Below are 27,367 nucleotides of genomic sequence, written 5' to 3' on the forward strand. Positions count from 1 at the left end.
CAGCACTGCACTGAGTGGATGCACAATGTATTGTTTACAATGGGAGAAATCTAATGCAGTCGCACTAAAAGCTTGAATAAAAAGCTTGACAGCTCGAAATACACAGCATTAAGTATGAGTAAAGAAATAATATAGTCATGGGGAAAAATATTACGCCCCTTGTTTCTTCAGTTTCTTGTTCATTTTTAATGCCAGGTGCAACTAAAAGTTACCTTTGTTTGGACAAATATAATGACGACAACGACAATAGCTCATAAGAGTTGAATATAAGAGCTATCTAGCTGTAGACGTTTTCCATGGTTTTATTGATAATAACCAAAATTATATTTAATCATATTCTTCAGGTAAAATGATACCAGGTATTAAACTGAACAAGATATGGAAGAAACAAGGGCGGTGTAATATTTTTTTATATATCATACATACGATTTTATGTACATACAAACACACATATCCATCATATAATATACCTGTATATGATAACGCAGGCATCGATCTAATTTTTTATTTTTTTTTAAAAGACGAATGTTAAGAATGAGTTAATTCCATTACTGCGTTTTTTTTTCATGTTTTGAATTACTAAAAATAAATAAAGTATTTGAAGTCCTTTTGTTAGTTTTCATTCCACTGCTTTTACTGATGTTTTAGTTTTTTTTTCACATAATTCGACAAACAAAAGGAAGCGTGTTTATTTTTAGAAATACTTACATCAATCACCAATATTTAAGCTTCTTTAAGAAATAATACCTTATAATAATAATAATAATAATTTAAATCTTTGAAAATTTTAAGTTGAATATAATTATTTATTTTTTAAATTGTAATTCCTTATGATCACATTTTTATATGAAATCCCCGTTTTCACATAATTTCGTGAACAAAATGACACTCCCTAAAAGGACATAATCATGTTTCTTGTGTTGTATATTTGGAAAAAAAAAAAAACAATTTGAAACCATCTCTTATGCCATGTCTTTATTTTCTACTATTTGGTGAATACAAAAATATATAAAAGATAGCATCAATAAGATGTTAGTCTTTTGCATTATAGACTTCCGCCAATGTTTTCAACCAAATGGACAAAAAAAAGGAATCAAATCAATTTAAATTAAACGTTTTCACCTCTTTTTGCACCTCCGGGCCCTCTTTACCCTTTTTGTGGCTTTTGATGCCACTTTTTACACGATTTACTCCTCTAGCCGGGCGCTCCTTGTCAGGGTGATACAGATGTCGGACCACGTCAACACGAAGCCTCGGAAGCGGCATCTAAGAAACAAAAAAAAGAAGTGACCTGCTGTGGCGGCTCCTGATGGGACAAGCCAAAGTCACAAATGACACAGAATGTGAAGTCGTTCCACCTCTGGTTCTCAGTACTCAAGTTTTACCCGTAGCTAGCTAGCTATTTTAGATTAGATTATATTAATAGATTATATAGATAGATAGATAGATAGATAGATAGATAGATAGATAGATAGATAGATAGATAGATAGATAGATAGATAGATAGATAGATAGATAGATAGATAGATAGATAGATAGATAGATGGATGGATGGATGGATGGATGGATGGATGGATGACGCCCGAGCATCGTGGCGGAAAGAGAAGTAACACTCCTCCTTCTCTACCAGTTGGAGACAACGTGATCATCATCCCGCTTAAATTGGTCCTGGGAGCCGCTGCACAGAAACAATTATAGATAAGCACAACAACAACAGCGCTGATGGATGGATGGATGCAGAGATAGAATACTCTCACGTGTAGAGGGTGCTTCTGTCGGATAGGCCCTGGTCGGGTAGGCCCCGCCTCCTCCTCGACCGATAGAAGGCAATGTGATCATCGTCCCGGGAGCAGCTGCACAACAAAAAAAGTCAGGTGTCAGTACAACAACAACAAAAAAACAATCAAACAACCTTTCACACTTTGCACTCTCACTTGTTGCCAGGCAACAAGTGAGAGGATCAGCAACATTTTGTGCATCACAAGTATAAACTTGATACAGTACATAAATATGATTTTTGGAATAACTGGAACAACAGGATTACGTGCATGTATGTGTGCGTGCGTGGGAACGTCTACCAGTGCTCTCCATGACATTTTCTCCACCGATCTCCACGACGCCTTCTCCGCCGATCTCCACAAAGTCCTCTCCACTGATCTCCACAACATCTTCTCCACCGATCTCCACGACGTCTTCTTCACTGGTCTCCACAATTTCTTCTCCACTGACAAGGCCGGACACTTCCATGACGACGTGTGCGTTCACCCTGATGATGATGATGATCAGGGCATAAAGACTTGTTTTCATCTTCATCTTGACCTTGATGCTCACACACACGTGCTCCATCTGTTGTCATTCTTTCCCGAATGGATGCGAGTGTGAAAGGGCTGTTTAAATGTCATAAGGGCGGACTTTCACTCTCTGTTTTAAGTTTCGCTTCGTGTGCATTTTTTTTTTTTTGATTTTTTGATTTTTGATCAGGGGTGTCCAAACTTTATTTATTTATTTTCTTCTCCTTGGTAAAGTCCCACCACTGCTGGCAGCCCATCAAACGTCTGCATTCCTCAGACCATGAGGGCCAGTAGGTACGAAGGACAAGATATGTACGCGTCCGATGTCCCACAGCTTGCGACACTATCGGGCTCATGTGTGTTGACAATATTGGGCTCATGTGTGTTGACAATATTGCTCATTGACTCAAGCTACAAGGTTGCTATTCCGTTTATTTTTGCACATTCACTTTACTGGAAATAATAATAAGTTTAACAATATAATCTGAACAAGACCATGACGGAGAATGAGATATACACAAATTCACAAGATAACAATATTAAGAGTTACATTGAAATCAATGTGTATGTGTTTGTATTGCTGGGAAGTAGCCCGCTTGTTTCTAGTGTGTGTGCATGCATGAGTCAAGGTCAAGGTGTTCGGTCATTTGCACTTACAGCCCTGTAAAGTGAAGTCAGGGATTTGTTTCTAAATACATGTTTGAAGATAATTGCTGAAAAAAGTACAACGACTGAGAACTACTGTACGTAGTACTAAACTGGAGCCATATAGCGTTCAACTGTTTGTCACCATGTCAGTTTTCCTTGTAAAAATGGGCCCGATGACGCGCTTGGGTCTGGCATGAGTCCCCCTTGCCCCAATATTGAGAACTTGGGCAGCCTTAATTTTGCTAGGCAATTAACATTCCAAACTAAATATACTGTAGTTTCCCTTCACCTTCTCAGTCAAGGCGTTTTGTTTTTAAAATTTACCGTGTTGATTATGTTTGCAAAAATAAATATACTGCGGAAGTTAAATACATCCTGTGTCCTACTAGAAATGTTGACGTACAGCGGGAGGCGTTGAGGGAATGCGATATATTCCAACCTGCCTTCAACATCCCATCACGGGCATTCGGCTCACGATTTCTCTTCCGCATCCTTGTATGAACACGACGTGCCTCACCATCTTGAGGAATAAAGGATGGCCCTGGCGATATGCTGACAGAAAGCAATCTGCACCAGGGCATCTTTCTCCTTCCGCCAACCTCTGGACGCACATTACAGGACAGCGCATAGACATGTTAAGAGCCTGCAAAGGCCTCTCCTCACATCATCAAAACAACCTGACGGGGAAATTTAGAGGCCAACAAGATGAAGGGAAAAGGAGTACAGCAGAGAAAATATCCAAGGGTAGGCATACGCATTTGAGAAAAGAAAGATGGATGGACATTTCAGCTGTACATCAATCTCATGTTGTATATCCCTGTAGCTTCAAATGTCCTGATACGTCGAGAAGGACCGACAGCAAACAAAATTGATCATTATAAAATTCATGAGGTCCAGAAATCCTACATCAGGTCTTTTTCTCCCAGAGGGCAAAACTTTTTTATTTATTTATTTATTTATTTTTTTTTTTTTTATAACCTTCCTCCATCTCCTGCTACAAATCTACACACACTGACTAAGACGCGCGCAAAGGGCACATTTGCATAGCGTCTATAGGGTAGAAAATCTGATCATATAAATGTAAATAAGGTGAGCTTAGCGTATATTTTCCTCGAGAAAACAGCGATTTGATAACACATGGAGAAGGTGCACGCGAGGAGACGTGGGTGGAGCGGGGAGGTCTCGTAGGGCCTTGTGGATCAGTGTATGTATTCATGTCACCGCTGACAGACTTTTATTGATTTATTTGGACATGTTGGCAGGAGATGGAGATGCTGCTGCTGTGGATTAACAGCAGGGGGCAATGGTGCAGCACTAGCAGCACATCCATGTACACCAAGTACTCCTGCTTTGTCCACCAATTCATTCTGACAAAGTTCTTTTGGACATGATTGCAGATTATACGGTTTGATCGACAAAACAATCATGTTGAAACGAGCAAAGAACATTCAGAGTGCCCTGATCATTCTATTAAAAAAAATGGGAACAATAATTCATGTGAGGAAGTATAACTGTAGATTAGTGTTAGTTTCTGATAAGCAGCACATACTTGATTGTGGGTTGTGTTTGTGATGAAGTGCTGCCTTGGTGAGCGAAAATCTAAAGTAAATCAATACTTTAATTGGTGCTTGCACGCACTTCAGTGCATCCATTCTTCCCCCCCCCACTCAAGGCTCTGTAAGTAGCCGTCCATAGCTCCGCCCCTAGTCATCTTGGTAAGAAAAACCATTTTCCCATCGACACACCCCGCAGTAGAAGGTGTGGGGGGAATTCTTCTCACCTGGGAACTTTTTGAATTGAAATTTGTGGAAAAATGTTTTGTTATGTTTTGTTATGTTATGTTTTGTTATACCCCGGTCTAGAGTCCTCAATGAACCTAATGTGGAATCTGGAATTTTGGAGGAAGCCAGAGTGTACAGGTATTTGGAACTGAAAAATACAATATTCGCACTTTAAATTTAAATCCATTTTTTCAAAATCCATCCACTCAGGTTAGAAATGTATTCAACTTTGACTTTACGTTGGTGCTTTTTTTCATGATATTTTTTTGTTAGCGAGAACAGGTTTTACACAGCGTGTGAATAAAGGAAGTTCAACAAATGCGTCAAGCGCTTTATCGCAGCTGATGCGGCGCATTTGGCTGCGAGACCAACAAGGCATCCGGACCGGATGTAATTGTGACAGAGGAAAGTTCATAGCTGAGAAGAGATAAGACAAGCATTCTATTAGCCCGCTCGGGGACACGCTGCGCTACCGACAGAGAGAACGAAAGCACAATCTTTGGAGCTGTATGCGCACTGCTGGCTCAAATCAGATTATTCTCCCCACCTATTGTGCCTCCGAATTTGATCCGTGCCCAAACAAACACTCCAAATGATTATGCCAGTCTCTCCGCACGTGAGGAAAAACATCCAAAGTGATAACAATCGGATCCAGGGGTACTCTTTAATGTTTCCACAGAAGAACAAAATGTGATTCACATTACGGTGACCTCGGAAGAGGTTTCATCACAGGGTGACTGTGAGGAGGATGCCAACCCGGTCAATGGCGCATGAAACTGCTTCTTTTTACTGGCATGGCATTCAATCAGTTCCTCTTGGCTGTACGTCCTTGGCTGCTCGAGGAGAGGAGGACGGTGGGTGGGGGCGGTCGACCCATTACGGCGGTCCTGCACCTGCCCACGTCTTACTAGCCAATCCCTTTTAATGTCTCTCCCTCCTCGCTTCCATTCCCGCATAAATACAATCAAGGCTTGTCAAGAAAGGCAGAAGCACTCACTCTCGTCCGCCGCCGCCTCTGATTGATTATGCAGAGAGAGAAAGAGCGCCGCTCCGTCCTCCCGTTGTGCCTCCCTGTCTTTGAATTCCACCCCAGGCTGGCTGCGTGCCCACACATCCTCCCCCTTATCATTCATACCCAAACCTCGTGACCTCATAGGGAGTCCACCTATCTATGCATCACTCTGCCTGCCTGAAAAAAACCCAAAAAACAAAGACCTACAAAATGTACAAAATAAATGGTAGGACTATAACCTTTTGCAAACTAACACACAAACAAGATGGATTACTGTAATTTATCATGTATAATGTTTAGTTTTAACACTGCAGCTTTAAAACTAATTTATGTCTGTTTTAATAAAACATCTACTCATATAACTCATTTTACTGTGAAGGAATTTTCTTACTTTTACTATACCTATGTATAATACTATTGACCTTTGACCTTTTTTTGGGTGGAGGGGGGGGGGGGGGGGGCTCATTATTCACGAGAAATTACCGTAGATGGTTACTGCACGACATACAAACTGTTGAGTGGAAACAAATACTCTGGAACTATAGTACAGTGCAAAAAGGTCTTAGGCCAGGTGGTGTCCAAATAGAAGGCCACGTGGTCTGATTAGTCCATATTGACACTGATCCAGAATAATGGACTCGGGTACAAATGAACCGTTGCAACCATCATGACGAGTCAAATTTACAAGCCTGAGTGGGCAGCGTTATCTTCTGGATTAACTTCAGTTGGTCAAGTCTGAGTTTTGACTGTATTTAAACTTAACATTTTTTTCTTCTTAGCATTACTTGTAAATATATAAAACAAAAATTCTAATTAAAAAGTTATTAATTCATTAAAAAAAAAAAAAAAGCATAAGGAGCCTGTTGTGCAACTCCACTTGTGCAGCTAGCATTTTAGAATGTGACAACATAACACAGTCAGTTCGTGGCTGTGCGTTTAAAAGCTTAGACCGGACTAACTGAACTAAAATAAAAATAAAGCCACATTGATAGGAAACACAATTATTAACCTAATGCATTTTTTTGACAAATTTTGCCACTTCCAGTCATTTATTTTTTTTCCCCCCTTCAGTACTTGACTCAAAATGTGGCCGCTTGCAGATATGATTCTCGTACACCGGCCATGTGTCTCACAGTGCTTAAATCACCGCGCAAAACTGTTCCCAGACAAGCAAGCGCCCTAAATGAAGTCACGTTACAGCCGCACACATAGTCTACTTATCACCATCGTAATAAACTGGACATAAATTCGACGGTAATTAATAGCGCTCTGGAGGGCTAACGTTATGCTAGTAAGTCGCATTAATGTTAAACTGACTGATTTGCACGATGTTCATCTTGGCTTTTCCACCGCATTCTGTGTGTCTTGCTTGCGAGACGTCACCGGTGTTCATCTTTCTGCTCGGTCTGAAATGATCCCACACTTGCGGAATTTTGTCTTCTTTGACGTCTTCTCCTTCTTCTTTTGTTGTGTTTACCGGCCGCTTGGGAACTACCGCGGAGTCGCCATTTATTTCACGCTCCGCCTCCGCCACTTTTGCTCACGTTGATGAACGTAACCACGTTGTGCTAGTCCATCGAGCATTTTTCCTACTCTGAATACTCAAAACATTTGAGTACTTGTTGCAACGCTAATTACAACGACGCACTTTTTGTAATTATGAGCAGTCGTGTTTTCGTCAGACTCGGGATAAACCGCAAATATCCCCCTTTAATATTGGTTTTCATAAACATTTTGGTAGGAGGGCGTCAATTAGGTTTTTTTTCCGTTATTGGTGGCAGGGCTCGGTTTCCTACTCATCCCCGATTACTGGATTACCTTCCTAGCCAAACCGAAGCATGATCGCGTTTTTCAGTGTGCCACTGATTGACATAGGCAGCCTGCCCTGTCAGCTGCGGGCGGCATCACAGTCACCCGAGCGTGCCAATGCGCCTCGAAGGCTGATGCGAGCCTATACATCATCGTCAATTGCGGCCGGCTGTTAACGGCCGACGCGCATCCGCTCACGCTCCCCGTCAGTGCGAGGCCTAACTGATGTTGGCTGACATGCGGCACCATTAAGCACCGCCGCCTCCCTCCAATGCGGTCCCACGACAACCCTTTTGTTCAGCTAAACAGCCGCTGCGTCAACACTCACTCCCGCTAAACAACCTCGGCCTCCCTGGAGAGCTAGTTCTGTACGTCGTCTCCATCGACTCGTCCCACCTCCGCGGGTCACGTCAAAGAAATACGTGGCTGAGTTTTAATCAAGGAGGAGGGTGGGCCACACCCCTCCTCGCACGTCCCACCCTGGGGGCTGGCGTCACAGAGGCATGCGGGAGGGGGAAACAAACCTGAGGAGGAGGGGAAAGGAGATGCGGGAGGTTTGATTAGGGGAAAGGCGAGGAGATGGTGAACTTGCAGGGGCGGGAACATTGCTGAAAACAAGACGAGTTTAAATTAGTGAAAGGGATTAGATGGATTGTCTCATTTGCATATTGAGAACAACAAACGGTGATGCGGTCATGTCAGGAAGATTAGAAACAAGACTTAATGGACTGTGTGGCCATCAAAGAAAAGTCCTTGGACACGTGTCCATTACGAGACATGGGAGTAAGCAAATCACATACAGTGGGGATATAAAAAGTCTACACACCCCTGTTAAAAACACCTGTTTTTTGTGATCTATAAAAACGACACCGAGATAAATAATTTCCAAACTTTTTCCACCATGAATGTAATCTATAACAACTCAGTTGAAAAAAAATGTCACGTGAAAGTGAAAATAACTGAGATAATGTGGTTGCACAAGTGTGCACACCCTCTTTAAACTGTGGGATGTGGCTGTTTTCAGAATGAACCGATCACATTCAAACTCAAGTTAAATAGGAATCAGTACATATTTTCCACCACGTAAAGTGACTCGGATTAACCCCCCCCCCACCCCACACACGCACGCAAAAATTTGTACTAGGAGGCTTTTGCTGACATTGTTTCGCTTTCTGGCAGAAGCCTGAAGGTTTTGTGCTAACACTGACTGGTATTTCGAACTGTTCATGATTCCCTTCACCTTGATTGACACAAGAAGAAAAATAGCCCCAAAGCATGATGCTGCCACCACCATGTTTTACTCTTTTAGTGATGAGCAATGTTGTGTTTGCACCAAACATAGCTTTTGGATTTTCGGCCTAAAAGATTCATCCGACCAAAGCACATTTTCCCACATGCCCCCAAGGTATGTTTAGCGCAAATACAAAAGGAAAAGCCTAATATAGCAGCTTAAATATATTTGGAATTAATCAGGGGCACTTGAAATTTAATGGGAACTCGACTTAACTTGCTTAATTTTTGTCAAAGTAACTTCAGACTTGCAGGTGAAGATGAGACTTTCTTGTGACTTGCACTGTTGTTGTGTTTTTCAGTTTTACACGATATATCTTTTTTTGAAGTTGGAAACCAACCAAGATGAGTATTTTTTTTTAATTTTAAATATATATATAAAAGTAGTGTTTCCATAAAGTTTGTGATGTGTAGTTTTACCAGGTATTATGTCACAGTGATGGCAGACAACACAGTGCACATGGTAAACGAAAAGACTGGTGGGTTATTTTGGAGGCCATTTGTAGCGGAATATGCGCGCGCCGCACACTCTTTTGTTATCCGTTATTTGCACAGCAGCCAGACACAGACGCGGCGGGGTTGAGGGCTCGTGCAGACAGCAGTTGGCTCTCTCCACCATTACTGAATCACCATCCAGATGGTAAACCGTCTGAGTGTAAATCTACCGGGTCATTCGCTCGGCTGTCTGGCCGGCCCGGCGGCTCATTGGCTGTCTGATCAGGCAAAAATCTGCCCGGTAACGACGCCGCCAGTGAGCCAGTGAAGGTGTTTACTACCACCGAAGGTATCTTTTCTTTGCTAACATCTGCCCATGATTTCTTTTAGTGTTATTTTAAAAGAACAACCACCAAGACATGTCACACCTATTCAAAAAAAGAAAAAGAAAAAGAAAAAGAGGAGAACACTTTCCGGCTTTGTTCCGACGTTAAATGTTAAAGAATACGATTCAGCAGAGACTCGTAAGCTACCTGCTGTTAGATTTGGCGGGAGGGTCCATATCTTTGTTTCATTTTGTATGAGCACTGCAGTAGAGGGCTCCCGAGCATTAATTAGCAAACAGTTGAATTTTTCGCATGACGCTAAAACGGAAAGACAGACAGACACCTTAGCAGTGGGCCAGGCGATGCGCCAAATTATCACCTTGCCCTGGAGAAAGTCTGAGTCTGAGGGTGATAAACACATTTTCACACGCTGACAAATTGAAAGCACATCACTTTTATCTGGCTAGAAAAGTACGGGAGGCTAATTAATGAAGACTTCCCGACCGTTGGCAGCGTGCGATGCAGGTTGGATGGCGGCATTCTCAAACTGTGCAACACTACGAAAGAGGTTTGAAGTTTCCCGTGATGCCTAAAAGTACCGCTGACATCGTTATAAGGCGGATCTGCCGTGAGCTGATGAAATGAAGGAGGAGGCCAATTAGGGAATTTTTGAAGCTGCCGTCAACTACATACATGTCAATGTGAAGGAAGATGAAGGATACATCGGAAAATATGAAATATTGAACTGTACATCTTATTTAAAGATGAAAGACATTTTAAATCTTTTCCTCACAGTTATGAAAGAGTAGATAATCATGTACTCCTCGGGTGCACTTTGTGGGGGCTGGGCTCCCATTGGCTTCCACGTGGGGATTAGTGATCAATTAGGGAAGGGCATTACGCAACTCCTTGATTGAGTATGGGGGAAAAATTACATTCAGTTGTTAACTTTGTACATATCTCTAAGGAGATTTTTAGCTATGCTAACGATGCATTTCTTTAATTCTCAACCCTGCAAAAAAGTCAAATCTAACCAAGATAAAAGATCTCAAATAATTGTCTGCCAAGATAATTCTTCTTACCAGGAAGCTTTTAACCGCATTTCACTTGCTTCAAGTATCTTTTCCTCTCGCAAAAATCTTATGGACAACTTATTGAGATTGCATTACTCGTTCTAAGTTTATCTTATAGCATCATTCTAGGTAGTAACAACTTTATGACAAGTATGCAACCAAAGCATAAGAACAGATTTTAACCAATTTAAGTGGTCATAAGAAGGATTTGCCCTCAGATATTGAATTAAGACAATGCACAGAAAGTATCCCAAAATGACTTAACCCGAAATGAGGACAAGCCCAACAGAAAATGAATGGAAAGATAATTAGCTTAGGTATTTAAAATAAAACTAATTAAGCCATGACTAAAGGATACTGTATCATTTTATTAAGTATTTGGGTAATCGAAAGCTCTCTCCATGCAATTTGCAATCAAGACAACCAATGTTAAACAATAAAAATAATCTTTATTCTTTGAGCATTGCATATCAAAGATGAAACCTTAACTCTATTATACCATCACAAATAACAATTAACTATACAACAGTAAACAAAGAGTAACCCAATAACTCCCTTGGTTAATAATAAAGCAGCGCTGAAATCATTTCGGTGTGGTGATTCGATCATCTGATTGCAAGATAATTATGGAAATGTTGTAAAAGATGCCCGGTGCGTCTGTTGAATAAAAAGGAAACAGGAAAAAGCGGCGTGAAAGCCGTTTCTTATTTGAAGGAAGTCTCTTGGCGCACATTTCCAAATGACAGCAAAAACATGCGACTCAAACTCAACAGTTTCACCTTGTGATGTAAATGTCACGGTTTCTCAAGTCACGATTAGATGTACTTACAATTGACGGACACACACGTGCGCTTCACAAGCAGGTGCGGGCAACACGACACCTTCTTATTGCTATGAACTTGCCACACGCTTCTTGAAGTCAACAGTTGTAGTCCAAGTTGTGGAAAGAATGGCTTAACTAAACACGAATATTCTTTATCATACAAAAAAAAAAAAAAAAAAGACGTTAATATCGATTTACAGGCCAAAGAAATGGACAAAAGGATGGCACATGGCACAGTTTCCGCCACATCGTTTACAATATTGTCACAAGATGAATAAAAATACAGAGGTAAATGAACACTGTAAAATATGAGGTGACTGCTTTATATAGGAGAGAAGACAGTGCGACAATAAGGATTTTTTTTTTTTTTTTTTAAAGAATCACAGTGGGGTGGGGGGGGAATATGATGACACTTTTCCAATAGCTGTTCCACTCTCTTGCTCTCATCTCAATTTGCAGTGTGCAAGCGTCAAATTTGTCTTCACGTCCTCCTTAATACAATAAAGCTACTCTAAATATCCTGACACAGCCGAGTAACTAGACAGGACTATATGACAACACAAAAAGTAAACCAATCAGAGCTAATCTACAGTACAAAAAGCTGTTTGTGACCACCTTGATGATGTTTAAATGCCGTGTGAGATTCCTTACTGTCTACTGAAAATCAGGGGTGGGCAACCTTTTGCAGGGGCCAATGGTGAAGTACAAAGGGCCACGTTGAGAAGAGAAAGAAACAAAAAAAAAAAAAAAAAAAAGTGGTATTTTTCGGAGGGGAAAAAGTCATATTTACCAAGAAAAAAAAGTTGTATTTGGTTTGGAATTTTATTTCCAAGAAAAAGTCATATTTCATGATTCAAGTGGTATTCTACTATAGAAAAGTAGAGTGATCAAAGTTACAGAAAAATCTTATGGGAATAAAGTCATCACTATTTTAAATGTAAAAAATAGCATAATTTGATGAGAATAACATCATTTTTGGTGGAAATAGCATAGTATTAGCATTAGAATTTTTAAAATAAAAATAAAAGCATAATACTGGGTTCTTTTTTGATAAGGCTTTTTTTCTGTTTAGATTTTGAATCCCATAAAATTGTGATTTTCATTTTTGATTTATGTAAAATTACAACTTTTTCCCTTTAGCAAATAAGATTTTTTTCCTTAACCAAACACATATTTTCCAGCAAATATAACAACATTATTCTGTTTTTTTTTTTTTTAAACCCCCTTTTCTGGCAGGGCTCTCGTGCTTTTCTTTTTGTAATAAAGTCCTCTGAGGGCCATATTACATCTCTGAGAAAATTATGAGCATTGCTGCTTTGTTCGTGGGCTTTTTAAACAGTCCCTCTGATGTTTTTTGTTTGTTTGTTGTTATAATGGCATGGCGTCAGCATGACAGATGTTTACCACATCCCTCCTCACAGTTCAGAGGTTGGGGGTTCAAATCCAGGCTATGACCTTCCTGTGAGGAGCTGGCATGTTCTCCCCGTTCTTGCGTGGGTTTTCTCCGTGAAGTTTTTTCTGCCACCTTCCAAAAACATCTTCTGCATGTTGGGGTTCACCGAAGACTCAAAACTGTCCTCGAGTGTGAACGCGAGTGCTCGTTTGTCTACATGTGCCCTGCGATTGGTTGGCGTGCGTGTACCCCCGCCTCTCGCCAGAAGTCAGCCGGGATAGGCTCCGAAGCACCCGCGACCCTAATGACATTAAACAGTATAGAAATGGATGAATGATGGATCAAATGTTCTCATTGGCCGTCGGTTCCCCACCCCTGCTGTGTATTGACACAAAGCTAAACGTAGATTATAACAGAAAAAGTTTTTATTGCTGTGCTTTGGGTCATTTTTGCTTTTACTGATAAAGTTCTATTAGGGAAAACAAGATTTGCGTGCATAGAGCATGTGTATGCAAAAGAACCTGTTCATGTTGTCGTGTGTGCGTCTACATCTCGTGGGCGAGAACTTGATGTTGGACAGCCACTCCGTTGGCCTGCACGGCCGCGCCCGGCGGCGGCTCGGGTTGGCCGTTGGCCTTGAGCTGAGCAGGGGCACGCTCGGGCGGGTGAGGGGTCAAGCGGCTGTTGGACTCGTTGAGCCGGCGCACGCGGTACATCTCGTAATGGATGCTGCCCGTGATGTCCTTGATGTTCTGCATGTGTGTCCTGAAACATAACGTACGCTGCTCAAACTGCTAACTTGCAGAGCTGTTCTTCAAAAAGTCATATTACCAGAATAAAGTCACAATTACGAGGGGGAAATGAATCATAATAATAATACGAGGGTAAAGTCTACGTTTTTGAAGAAACGAGGATTTTGAAAAAGACTAAACGAATTGAACATAAAGGACGAAAATGACTGGCAACTACAAGAAAACTAATAATGGTATGATACAAGGCAAATTATTCTGGGGATGAAGTTGTCATTTTTGGATTTTTCTCACCATTTTCAAAGTTTTTAAAGAGCGAGAATAAAGGAAATGTAAAAAAAAATATTATATATGAGTGACTTCATTAAATCATCCGTAAAATATATTTTTTATTTTTACAAGGACACACTGAGACTAAATTCAACATTTATTTAGTTTCAGTATAAAGTTTGTAGAAGAAGTGGAGTTTAGCAAGGGGAAACAAATCTGAACTAAAAATGTATTTGTTTGATATTGTATTTATAAATACTTTTTAAATAATATTCTAAACAACATTAGTGGTTGTTTCGCATACTACAGATTTTAATTCTGAATTATTTCATGATTTTGTTTTCCAATTGTGGAACAATTATATAGTTTTGGGTGTCAAATTAAGTTGAAGTAAATGAAAACAAAAAATAGAAAAAAAATAAAGGACAAAATGTGAAATACCGTAATCAGAAATAATATATTTATTCACTGTTAGCCCTTAAATTAATGTCACAAACAATTCCTTAAGGAGTGAATTAGGAGAACCATGACTTGTGCCCTTAAGTATTAAAAGTCACATTTTGGATAGTAGTTCATACATATATAATCAATTTATACATCCAAAGTTACACTTTCACATAACATTTTTCATAATATATTCTTGCTCTAATCCGACATCATTACAATGTACAATGGACAATAGCAAAAAAAAGCCTTGTAGTCAATGTGATAATGACATAATGCACGTATGTATCTCACCTGATCAGGAGGTCTCGCAGGTAAGCAAACTCGCAGTGTGCAATGTTCTCCACTGCAAAACAAAACAGACTCGTACGTAAAGCGGATTATTTCCTCATTCCTCTCCTCATGCGCTCTAATGCAACCCGACGCCCACAAGCAAATCGAGCAAGCCGTTAACTACAAGCTATATAATGGGGAAATATTATATGGAGCTCCTAAATCCACGCAGCTCCACCGTTGTCTGCTCGGCAACTCGTCACCACGTGGTGGCAGTGTTGCGTGACATTTTCGCTGACAAACTGAGCTACGACAAACCATCTCCCATTGAAGATACGCTCTTCCGCCTTGACCGAGGAGGATTTTAAGTGACTCGTTTCCAGAAAAGTGCAAGTGACAAGCGACGGGTGCCTAGAGACGAGCTAACACGTGTTGGAATTTAGGTTATCTCAAGACTCCAAATGGGAGGAGGAGGAGGAGGAGAACGCTATTTATGTCGAGCTTTACAAATCCACAGGCACTCAATTAAATTCCCTCGGAGAGCAAGAGAGCAGAATATCTGCTCGGGGTTGGAAACGCTGATTCGCGACGCTGAGTGAACTTGTAAGCTCTATGAGCAATTCCCAAAATCTACCATTATAAAAGCAATAAAACACCGGAGGAACTGTTATAAAAAGAATCTAAAAAGAACATCGAATCTAGTAATTCTCAGAGGGTGGAAAGCTCGCTCCCTCTTGTTGTTTGTGAGAATCACCGCCTGAGTACAGTTCACTTGTATTTAACTTTTAAGATCAATACATTTGCATTTAGTCTTTTAAAAAAAAAAAAAAAAAAAAATTTAAAAAAAGGTTTGCTTTAGAAAAAATAGTCCCCCCCCCCCCCCCCCCCTATATCTAAGTGCAGTCGTGTTAGTGTTCAAACTGTGCATCATGTTACAGTGGCTTACAGTAATATTAAATATACTTTTTAGGAATAGAACCATCGAATTGTTTTATGAACACTTTGGTTCTAGTAAGTTTGCAAATGATCTTAAACATTAAAGTGCCGAAACTATGCAAAAATATAAGAATTTAAGAAGGGGGGCGGGGGGGCAATACTTTTTCACGGTACTGTATATACAAGATGGCAAAAATTGTTTACTAAGTTAAAGTAAGTGTATAAGACCATATTTCCTCAAATAGTGGCCGCTAAAATAATTTCGATAATTTATATTAATATATCCTATTTTTAATCACCAAGAAAATGAATGTGGAAAGTGTGGAGCATTACCCTCTATGGTGCCCCATTTTGTTCTCCTGCCCAGAATCCTCTTCCCGTTCTCCTGGTACTCCTGGTCACTGCCCACCACAGCAAAAGGAATCATTTCCTGTCCATAAAACACAGACACACACAGGGTTATGCTTTGTTGGTGATGATGATTGAATTGACATTTTTGATCACGTGTGACTTTACCCTGATTTTATCATTAATCATCCTGTCCTCCGCGTCCTCGTCGAACTCTTTCTGGGGATAGACATCGATGTCGTGGGCTCGCAACTCTTCCCTTATCTGTGCAGAACAGCAGGTTGTGTGTGTGTGTGAGGATGAACGGATGATAATAATAAAAGAAAATTTTAAAAAAATGGTCTCATGGGTTTCATTTGTGGCCACCGCGCTCACCGTCTGCTTGAAGTTGTCCCTCTCCTCCAGCGTGAGCGTGTCGGCCTTGGCGATGACGGGCACGATGTTCACCACCTTGCTGAGACGCTTCATGAACTCCACATCCAGGGGCCTCAAACTGCAAGGGGAGACCACGGACGATGAGACATTATAAGAACTTCAAAAGACACAAGCGTGCACGAATGTCCACTGTGCTGCTGCTGTTGATGTGAATCCATATCATCAACGCGCATTCTGACACAAATAATCATCCCATACACGTGACCATCCATTTTCTCGTCATTAAGGTCACGGGTGAGCAGGAGCCTCTCTCTCTCAACCAGATGAACGCCACAAACTCTGCCACGATGACGCAAAGCGGCCACTAGATGGCAGCCACGTCCCGCTCTCTTGTATCCAATCTGTTTGTTTTTTGTCCCGTCATAGAATACACAAGGTCCTCGGTTTACAATGGATTTGCATTCCTAATCTTATGGCACCTCGAGGACACCCAGGATACCCCCATTTATTTTATTTTTTAATTTTATTTTTTTAACAGCGGTTGTACTTATTCCCTTAGACCAGACTTTGGTATCTTGGAAAACCAAGTTAACATCCTGACATTGATCGCACACCGCCTTTCTCCCTCCCATTACAAAAAAAAAAAAAAAAAAGTCTAAATAAATGCATCTTGTAAATCATTGTAACCATGGCCAACGCGTGAATTAAAAAAATAAATAAATACTAGATTTTCAGTATAGCTGAAGGGCATTTGAGGTACTGGAATAAGATTTCGCTTTTTAGTTCAAAGTATTTATAAAGGAATTGCTTATATTCAACTATTATATTTTATGGGGGAAAAGCACATACGACCAACCCCGGGGGCGCATACACCACTGTTTGGGAATCCCTTTCCTCGACCATATGACGCATCATTAAAACACATTTTCTGCCATAACACCAGCGCATAGACTTAAGCCTAAAATTATTCATAAACAAGCCAAATTCTGAGTTAGAGGGAATTTGTATTGTGTTGCAACTCCACACAGGAAGGCCAGAGCAGGGAGTCAAACGTCAAACCTCAGAACTGTGAGGCAGACGTGCTAACCACTATTATTACTATACTACGTGCACATCCGACGTTCTTAACGTAGGCTTGAGTGCAATGTTTTTAACTGTGCTGGAAGTTACCAGGATCTTTTTAGAATCGTGAATTGTATTGCTCGTATTGTACTAAGCGGCCAGAAGGCAATAAATTCCATTTCCTATTCTTTTGTTCATCGTCACAATTTTCCTCTGTGATAATATTATGAGGGAAAATAATGCCAATTAAAAAGCAAAACCCACATATGGAGTCACACACGGTGATAGTTTAGACTGCAACTTTTGACTTTTAAAGCCTCCCCCCCCCCACCCCCACACCCCTCACAAAAGTTTTCATTGAGCCCCATATTGTACTACTTTTGTAATGTTTCATGCGCTCGCACCTTTCACCTCCCGACAACAAGCTCACACTAGCTGCAAGAAAGTAATAATTAGCGACAATGTTGCGACACACTGTGTTTTCAACTTGTTACTCGGACGGGAGGACGAGCCGGCCGTGCGCACGACAGGAGGAAAAACGGGAAACGAGCCACAAATGTGACAACAGGAAGTCGTGCGTTCAAACGCATGTGATGTGACGTATGCCCGACTAGGCATGCGTGTATATTTCATGTTTCTCGTATCCCTGCCTATGTTGTAAAGACAATGCATGTGCACAAGCAGATGTGCACCATCTGTTGTATACAGAATCACTCTTCTATTTATGTGGTTGTAAAAGAAAAAAAAGAACATGGTGAATGGAAAATTTATCAGCTACAATGCAAAACACTATATTTTATGTACTGGATCATAAAGCAGCAGAGGCTTAGCTATTATCAGTAATGGTTGCTGTTGCACGAGCGGGCTCTGCTTCAGTGACCGCTGCTGAGCCATCCAAAACCTCTAAAGCCAAATAAAAGGACATCACTGACATGCAAGTAAAATTAGAGCATGATGATAAATGGAAGTAACCTTCAGATAAACACAGTGCAATTCAAAATTGCGGAAGTGCCGGTCCGGGGCTTTTGGTTTCTTGGCTCCACAAACACATTTTCCTGCACGATCAACACAACATTGGGGAGCCGTCTTGATCGTCGAACGCGGCAATCAATACGAGAATGTGCTACGCGCATCCCTATTGGACATTATGAGGCTTCATTCATTCTGCAGCAACGATTCATATGTCTATTTAACATACATTTAAATCCATGTCAGCTTGGCGCTTGCCAAAACGTCTGCGTTTTCCCGCCTACAACTTTGATTGGCAGCCAGACTGCCAACATGGCTGCCTGACAGATGCTTGTAAGCAAACAATACGAACAGTAAAGCGGTTTGGCGGCCGCTTGTGTGCCTCGTGTTGCAAATCCGAGGCATCCACGTAGCATAGTTACAGTGTGCGCACATTCGCACATTCCAGAAACAACAGCTGAGGCGACATGAAAACACGAAGCGGGAGGCTGTCAAACACACACTGGCTCCTCTCAAGGGGAACGTTTTTGGACAAAGCTGGACGTCGGAAAAATGCCAGCCGTGAATGAAGAAATCACTACGAGGTCGCAAGATGACGTTAGTCCTCACAGTATCTATGTGATGTGTGTTTATAGCAGAGATTCTCAACCAGTGTGCCACGGGAAATGATAACATTTTACATAATTGCTCGAACATTTATTTCTTTACAAGAAATCTTTGTTCATCTATTTATGCCGGTGAGGTATCGTGACAGACAGAACAAATAAATGCTCTTCTATTAGATGGCCAAAAGTACATACGGTAATTAATGTAATTTTTGTTTGTTGGTATGCTGTGAGATTTTTCAATTGTAAAATATGTGCCAAATCATTGGTTTATAGGCATGTCGTGTACTGTGCAGTAATTATAAACCTCTGGCTTTAAAAGAATCATGCATTCAAAAAAGAAGATGTCATGAAAGTGTAGCACAGAAGCCACTACTAGCTTTTTTGATTTAATGATCCCTCTTCAAAAAAAGTCACTTGAACATCATCACACAGTGAATGCTAGTTCAGATCCAGTTAACTCCAATGGTGCCAATTTGTAGATCAGTTGTTTTTATGATTTCATTTGAGTTTGGCGTTAATCGTGTGCACGGATGGACGTTCATGAATCCAATGTACACCTCGTGTACCCCGGGTTGGAGCCAATACATAGAATGGAAAACTGTTGGAGTAATCCGTCAGTGTGACACAGCGAGCTTATAAAATGCTACAAAAGCCAAGAGCGAGCCCCAGCGAGTCTGGTTACTTTGTTGAAATGTGATTCTCCAACGTCCTACTTGAGTGTCTCAGAGGAGGTAACGACTTCCACATGTGGTCACAAGAGAGCCAGCTGCAGCACAACTGATGGATTTGGGAAAATCCCCAGTAGGCCTGCTTCATTTTGGCAGGAGCGGCGGGAGTGTGTGCGTGTAGTTAGCAACATGCTAGCCTAACGCAAAACGCCGTCGTGTGTGCTCACCAGTGGCCAGTGGGCGGGATGAAGTATATGCAGCAGTGCACCCTGGAGTCTGGGATCCTCTTCTTCCTGTCGATGTTGATCTCTTCCTGTAAGTAGGCTTCGTACTGGTTATTGATGAACTTCATGATCGGCTGCCAGCTGAGGGAAAACGTGGAGGGGGAGAAAAAAAATTCAATACACTAGTCAACGTCAGTCAAAATGGAGCCCTAATATAGCAGGAGTGTCAAACGTACAACCCGTGAGCCAGAAGCAGCCTGTGGGAAGAGACGATACAGTCACAGCATTGTTTCCAATAAAAGTAACTGCCGTTACCAAAGTTTGTTGACTGAAGGCCACGTCGATGACCACTTACCACTTAAATGACGTTCTGAAACTGGCTGCTGCTCACGATTTGACACCTGACATTGATGCACTTGTGAAGACTAAAAGATGGCAAGTTTCAGGAGCAACGTAAACCTAGTCATAGACTCAAATGCTGTGCGACCTCTGCACTACAGCTCTGGGGAAATAAATACCTCCTGAAGAAATATACTAAGAGATTGAGTATTAATTAGTTTTGCATTAGTTTGTGAATACAAACAATATAGAATAAAAAGATGACTTCCTTTGTGGAATATCTGAAGAGATAAAAACAACGAATAAAATTGCGGGGGAAATCCTGGACCCGCACGACGGCCTATGACAAATCTCTTTCCTAAAGTTTCATGCAATTTGGTTATTAGTACACGACGTTGTCATTTTACTCTTCATTTATCTCGAATTGTTCAGATTGTTTGTGAAGAAGATCAATATGTACAGAGTTGCACATGAGTTCCACACAAGCTTTGTTGTGCGGAAGTTGATGACAGATGGAAGACATTATTGTGATTTTGCAATGACAGAGGCCTCACCAGTTCTCATTGTTGATCTGATCCCCGAAGCCTGGCGTGTCGATGACCGTCAGCTTCATCCTCACACCTTTTTCCTCAATATCTGCATGGAGAAAACATGCACGGCAGGTTCATTGAATGCTTGAAATGTGTGTCAGTCTACATGTGCCATGATATTGACTGCCGATCATTTCAGGGTATACCCTGCCTCTCGCTGGACGTCAGCTGGGGTTAGGTTCCAGCCCCGCCCGTGACCCTGAACGGGAAAAGCGCTCTGGGGGGGGGGGGGGGGTTGGATGGATTGATGCATGGGAATTGCTGCAAGATGAGAGCGATGTCCTACCGTGACTGATGGACTTGATCTCCACAGTCTTTGGGATCCTGTCCTCCGCGTTGGGCTCGACCGACTTGCGGCTCACCTTCGATTTGAACAGCGTGTTCATCAGAGTGGACTTGCCCAAGCCGCTTTGCCCTGTCCACCGTAAACACACACACACACAAAATAATAATAATAAATGTTAGAAAAGGGCATCTGCGGGTTGAAGGAAGCCATATTTAAGACTTTGTTTAAAGACCATTTTAAAAAAGTGACATTTTGTAGTTGAATACAGTGAGCAATATTTGAATATGTCATGTGAATCTATTTTTAGAAGTATGAAGCATTTTACAGTGATTGCAGCTTGTGGCATTTATTTAATCTATTTTAGGAAATATACTTTGTCCTTACTCCTTACATTCAACCTTCAAACTACCAACAGGCCACTGGTGGAAAAGCAGGCGGCTAACATATGGACGGTGACAGATTAGTCTGGGAAACAGAGGACGTGCTGCAGGATGTTGCTTTTAAAGAAGGATAATGTCATTATTTTGTTATTACAATGATTATTTTATGTTCAATCTTTATTATGTACAGCGCTTTGTTACAGCTGCCGGATTTTTTTTTTTTTTTTTTTTTTTTAAAGTGCTCGTGAAATAAAGTTGACCGTAGTAGAGATAGGAAATAATGAAATGCTTTCTTTGTAATTGTACACGCCATTTTAAAGACCTACAAACGGTCATTTTTAAAAGAAAATTAATGCCTTAATATTGGTCAATCAAATGTAAGGCTCTTCCCAAGGATCCTTAATACACAAGTTGCTTCTCTCCAAACGGGCAGACCTAAAGAAAAATATCACTCAAGCGCGCACAACTTAATGGAGCATGAGAGTCGTAAGGACCTATGGAGGTCAAGAGGACACATGTAGTTTGTTAAAAACACACAGACTTTTTAATCAATCAACCATATTCGTCCATGTTTCATGCACTCCACTGCGGTGATTTACAAGGTCAGCTGGTGTGGCACGGATAATATAATCTTGCACGGCGGTGCGGATATCAATCAAGCACTCTTTGTGTAGTGTTATGAATAACAAAGAATATACAGCACCAAAACTCACAGCGTCTACAGCAAAACACTGCAATAGACTAGTTAACTCCTACTCAAAAATCATTTTAAGGAGGACTTCAATTGATATTTTCATACAGCATATTTTCAACACAGTGATTGATCATCTACGCAAGCGGTTCATTTGCTCTCAGGGTGATAAAGCAAGCTGATACATGTCGGCCTCAAATCTGTGAGTTGGCCCGCGTCAATGATTAAAATGCATCACATTCGGGACATCCGGCGTTCTGAGTCATACATTGCATCTCATACAGCTGACGTCGACTGTACTTTCGATATGTAAAATAAATCAATGAATAGATCCAGCTGTCACGCAGCAGGAATGCAGATGCGTTACCTCGTGCTTTTGTACATGCTAAAACCTTATAGGCCTTGAAATCAGAGCTGTCATGCGTAGCAGGCATACCGAATTAAAATCAAGTGAAATATGACTTTCCATTGTCTCCATGCGTGATTTTCTACTATAAGCGTGACACCGCGCCTCCGTGTAAAATTGATGCTCCTACATGCGCTTAAATTCACAATGGAACGATGATTGTCAAAAGGAATGTGTTCTCATGGTCAACAGAGGGATTTATCCAGACTTGGAACTAATTATTCCCATACGAAATAATGTCAATAGGAATAATGTGCTGTAGTGTAACATTTTGAGCTGTCGCACAGGTGTAAAAATAAGTTAGCCACTGCTAATTAAACATTAAAACAATAAAACGCTCACAAACACACGCTTAATGATGAGGGTGTAATGGTCGGGTGAGGAAGAAAACAATTGCATAACATGGCTCCTTTAGCATTGTTAATTGTGGTATCATTGTAAAAAGAAGTAGAAACGCTCAGCCTAGACAGCTAGCTGCTACGTGCGTTTTCACTATGTAATAAAAATTGCGACTAACATCAACAGACTCAACAACAATTCCACTCGCTTGCGCATCTCTGCCATCGGAAGTATTGGGAGATGCTGGAATCCTACAGCTTTGAATGAGAGTCTCTTCACTTCACATGTCCTCTCGCACTTATTAATTTATTTGTTTGAAATCCTGAATCAAGTCCCTAACAGCCCCTCATACTTGTGACATGATCGTCACACAAACCAAACGTCAACATCATTCGCTGAGTCGCTGTGCTTGTTTGTTTTTCCTGAGAGATGTTTTCAAATGGAAATTAAGCGTAATTGCATGCACGGCCCCACTTCTTCGGGCTCCACGCCAAAAACGCGGACGAGCGAGCGAGGAGACGAAAGCCGACGCATCCTGCCCTTAATTAAAAGGTATATTTCTTAACATGACAAATTAACCACTTACTTATATTTATGTCCACACTGCTGGTTCCGTGCAGAGTTGAGCACTTCGTGTTAGTAATTCCACCCTGAAGTTCATCCATAAAAAGAACTGCTTTGTTCCATATTTTGGAATGTGGCAGCCAAACCCCAAAAATATTCATAATGGTTACCATGTGATTGTCTTTATTGAATTGAGTGCTGAGTCAATAACTGTTGTAAACACATGAAAAAATTACAGCTTTGGGTTATATTGGAAACATGTGCGGCTGTTTCAAAGAATGACCCAAAAAAAAAAAAAAAAAAAGGACAGGACGGTCTGAAAGAAAGGTAAGCTATTTATTTGAGAGTAAGGAAGTGTGGCTTTTGCATCGGCTACGTGTGCTCTGTGGAGTCTGGTGAGCAGTTAAAGTCGTCTTGAATTATTTTTACGATAAATATATATGCCCCTGCCAACAAAAGCATGACCGAGAAACGAGGCCGGTGAACTCGATGAGTTATGGTCAGAGGCTGTTAATGCATAAAATGTTGACCCAGACGAGTGGTGCACTGAAAGCAAGCGTGACTTTACACTTCAGTTTTTACTGAACCGCCGTCACCACCGTACTTCCTGATCTGACATTGGCACGAATGCATGCAAATGCAAGGGAACACGGCAACAATGGGAACAGTTAAGCCACCGGTAAAAAAATAAACAGTTCATTTATCAGCCTTTTTCAACCTGTAATAACGGAAGGAATGCTGGCTATTTTTTTTTCGTGTTTCTCAGATGTATAGAATGTGCAATCATGCCTTCATCGAGTCACAACAAAAATAAAACAGTGCAACCTCCAAACTCAAATGCTCCAAAAGTCTGAAAATTTTTAAAGAACTTTCTGGAAGAAATATGGCACAGTCAAACAAATCTTGTCTGTCTCCAGTTCTGAAGTTCGGGGTTCGAATCTCGACTCCAGCCGTCCTGGAGTTTGTTATCCTATTCTAACTGACGCAGGGCAAGAGGTCACCAGCCAACTCACATTCATACGTCAGGATAATTTAGAGTCTTCAATTGATCTAAGAAGCATGTTTTGGGAATGTGGGAGGAAGCCAGAGTACTGGCTGGAACCCGCGCAAGTGCCAGGAGACCACGAAAACTCCACTCAGGCAGGCCGGAGACCGGATTTGAACCCCTCACCTTAGAACTGTGAGGTGGATGTGCGAACTGCTCAAGGCTAAAATGAGTGTTTGCTTTACAGCCACAGAGGTGAGACTCACCCACAACCATGATGTTGAGCTCAAAGCCTTGCTTCATGGCCTTCCTCCTCATCTGCTCCAAGATGGCGTCAATGCCGACATAGCTGAAGTCGCCGCCGTGCTGGGCCTTGTCCCCTTTGCCGTGCGGCGGGTTGGGGTGGTGTGGCTTGGTGTAGTCGGACATGTTGCCGTGGCTCAGACTGACTTCTGACCCTGAAGCAAGTATGGAGAGAGTGACTCGATGAGTAACAGACTTTCACACCAGAGATGGTTGTCTCGCATTTACATATCTCACTACAAGCAATTCAATTCAGTTTTATTCCCTTGAAACACTCCCGTCTGCTTTACTTTTACTCAATTGTACCTAAAATAATACATCAGCAGATGAGAATAAACCAAGCAGACATTACACCTAACATTTTTGAGTTACCTCTACCTTACAGGTGCGCGTCATTGAAGATTTATGAAGGCTCAACAGGCGGACGCTACCAACTACAAATCCCGCCTCACCTCTCTACTGAGGAGGAGCTGTAGCAAGACAGAAAAAAAACGAAATAAAAACGCAGCATACGGCATGGGCCCAGGCACTGTTGCAACAAGCAAAGAGAAAGATTCACAACTGGGCCAACTGCGCTGGTATGTACCACACGCTTGTCTCTGTGGGAGGAGCCAACACTTCCTGCGCGATGGCACAAAACGCCGCAGTCGTCTCCCAGTGCAAACTGCAGACTTGCACATTTGCATGGTATACCTGAAGTCGAATGGGCACAACACACAGTTTGTATGCGGTGCGTTTCTAAATTCAAATGAATCTCACAAAACCACCAGAGCCGTAAGTCAAATCCTTTTAATTGGAGAAGCCATAATATTATATGCACCCGCATAATCTTAATGAAGCCAGGCTGTATGACATTTTTGCCTTTATAAAGCTAATAATGCTCAGATTTGATTGACGCTATCACAGTACACAAACAGTAATACAGTACAGTATTACAAACACAAGATGATGGGAAGTACAAATAATGTGTTATTGTACCCAAGTAAGATATTCCTCATCCATTGCAAGATAATTCTTCAATGTTATCGGCGCCAAGAACGATTTATGGCAAATGCCTAAAAATCACCCGCTTCTCGTGTTGAAAATTCTCCACCGAATCTGAAAAAAAACCACTAATAGGATATTTTTTTTAATGCATTTTTGCTGCGTGGTGAACGACATTTGTAAAGCAGTGGCAACACATTGTTTTGATAGCATAAAAGTTTAGCCGATGGTAGCTAGCTCTCATCCAACAACATGCCATATGTAAGCAGAATTGTTTTTTTTTTTCTCTCTCAGTGAGAGCAGTATGCAAGTCTCGCTACTGAGGCAGCCAGAGGATCGCGACGAGTTGCTCTTTTTTCTGTTTTCGTTGAGTGAGATGGGGGGCTGAAATGAGGCTACATTCAAATCTTGCAAGCATTTTGACAACCTGCATCTTTCACTTTTAAAGTACCGAGTCTGATTACCTTTTGCCATCTCCGCAAAAAGCCCCTCGATACCACCATCCGAGAGTCCTATTAAGCCAACGGCAAAAACAGGAAGTTTCGTGCGCCTGTTAAAACGTTGAAAGTTACTGTTGTTTACAAGCCTTCAATCATCCACTCCAGCAAAGCACATCACACAAGAGTCAAAAACAACAGCAGAATAAGCCATTTGGAATTGGCCGGCAAACATTGGAACGTTTTACATGGGCGACCATCCCACAAATGCACGCTTCTTACAAATGGGGCATCATTTGAAATGGAAATAAGCAGGCTTGCCAAGCAGCTTTATTGGAAACAGCTGCCATTATGATGCGGTGCAGTTCTGCACGACTGCAAACTACAACCACAATAATAAAACTTATTGTTAAATCAATAAGTCTGACAGTTTCAATCAAAATTATTATCCTTGTAATGCAGGATTTTTGACACAGCTCTTGAATTTCATTAGATTGTGCAGGTGTACCAAATAAAGTCCATCATATATGACAGACGTGGCAACAGCACAGATTTGCAATATTGTTAGTTACTGACAGAAAGTAATATTCTAAAAGATTTGAGGGGCCCTATAGAGGCCTCAAAGGAACATTACAGTAAAGTATCAAATCGTGTTTTCATTGAGGCCCAAAAATGTCTTGCTGCACCCCTGTGTGCAGGCTTTGACAGCACAAGGCTGTTCTCAAGTTCCCTCCGCTCAATCCACCTTCGCTTATCCGCCAGTAAAAGACAAAAGAGCTGTAGTTTCAGAGCGTACACGAGGGTGCACCACACCTACTTGCACCCTCTGTGGCATCTTCCAACGCTTTTCAGCTCGCAACTCCCACTTGATTTGACCGCATGAATGTTCTCACTGTGCTTTGGCCAAATCCCAGTAAACAGAGATAAGCCGCAACCCAATGTATAATCGAATGCGATCCAATACAACAAACGTGATGGCCAAGAGGAAACGTTTGACAATATAACCATGGAGCCAGGAATGGAATTTAATGTGGTAAAATATGAGCCATGCGGGTCATCAGATATGACAAAACTTTATTTATTCCACCGATACCCCCCTTTCCGTTTGGTGCGTCTTCAAAGGGTGAGTACTAGTTTTAACTTTATTCTAGTTCTTTAGTGGTTAACTTCACTTTGTGCTTGTTTTAGAAGGATAAAATATTTAAAACCTGACATGATATACAATAATAAAGGTTCACAACAATAAAACTTAGGGT

General features: G+C 41.3%; 1 protein-coding gene across 12 annotated transcripts in view; it reads right to left on the reverse strand.

The window, feature by feature from the left end:
• Nucleotides 1-11,094: 11,094 nt before the first annotated feature.
• Nucleotides 11,095-27,367, reverse strand: part of septin9b (septin 9b) — a 72,412-nt gene continuing 56,139 nt past the window's right edge. For 7 of the 12 annotated variants that reach the window (XM_061771604.1, XM_061771603.1, XM_061771606.1 and 4 more), the window contains 9 exons: nucleotides 24,654-24,845; nucleotides 21,023-21,151; nucleotides 20,701-20,782; nucleotides 19,811-19,948; nucleotides 16,277-16,394; nucleotides 16,070-16,165; nucleotides 15,887-15,983; nucleotides 14,639-14,690; nucleotides 11,095-13,646 (listed from right to left, as the gene is read on the reverse strand). In XM_061771604.1, coding sequence (XP_061627588.1) covers nucleotides 13,427-13,646; nucleotides 14,639-14,690; nucleotides 15,887-15,983; nucleotides 16,070-16,165; nucleotides 16,277-16,394; nucleotides 19,811-19,948; nucleotides 20,701-20,782; nucleotides 21,023-21,151; nucleotides 24,654-24,845 — 1,124 coding nt within the window. In that variant the 3' untranslated portion in view covers nucleotides 11,095-13,426. Of the gene's footprint in view, nucleotides 13,647-14,638; nucleotides 14,691-15,886; nucleotides 15,984-16,069; nucleotides 16,166-16,276; nucleotides 16,395-19,810; nucleotides 19,949-20,700; nucleotides 20,783-21,022; nucleotides 21,152-23,424; nucleotides 23,573-24,653; nucleotides 24,846-25,068; nucleotides 25,243-26,138; nucleotides 26,164-27,367 lie in introns of those variants that run through there. The other 5 variants (XM_061771602.1, XM_061771607.1, XM_061771611.1 and 2 more) reach the window with 5 other exon arrangements.

This window comes from Phyllopteryx taeniolatus, chromosome 4, assembly GCF_024500385.1.
Source record: "Phyllopteryx taeniolatus isolate TA_2022b chromosome 4, UOR_Ptae_1.2, whole genome shotgun sequence".
NCBI classification, from domain to species: domain Eukaryota; kingdom Metazoa; phylum Chordata; class Actinopteri; order Syngnathiformes; family Syngnathidae; genus Phyllopteryx; species Phyllopteryx taeniolatus.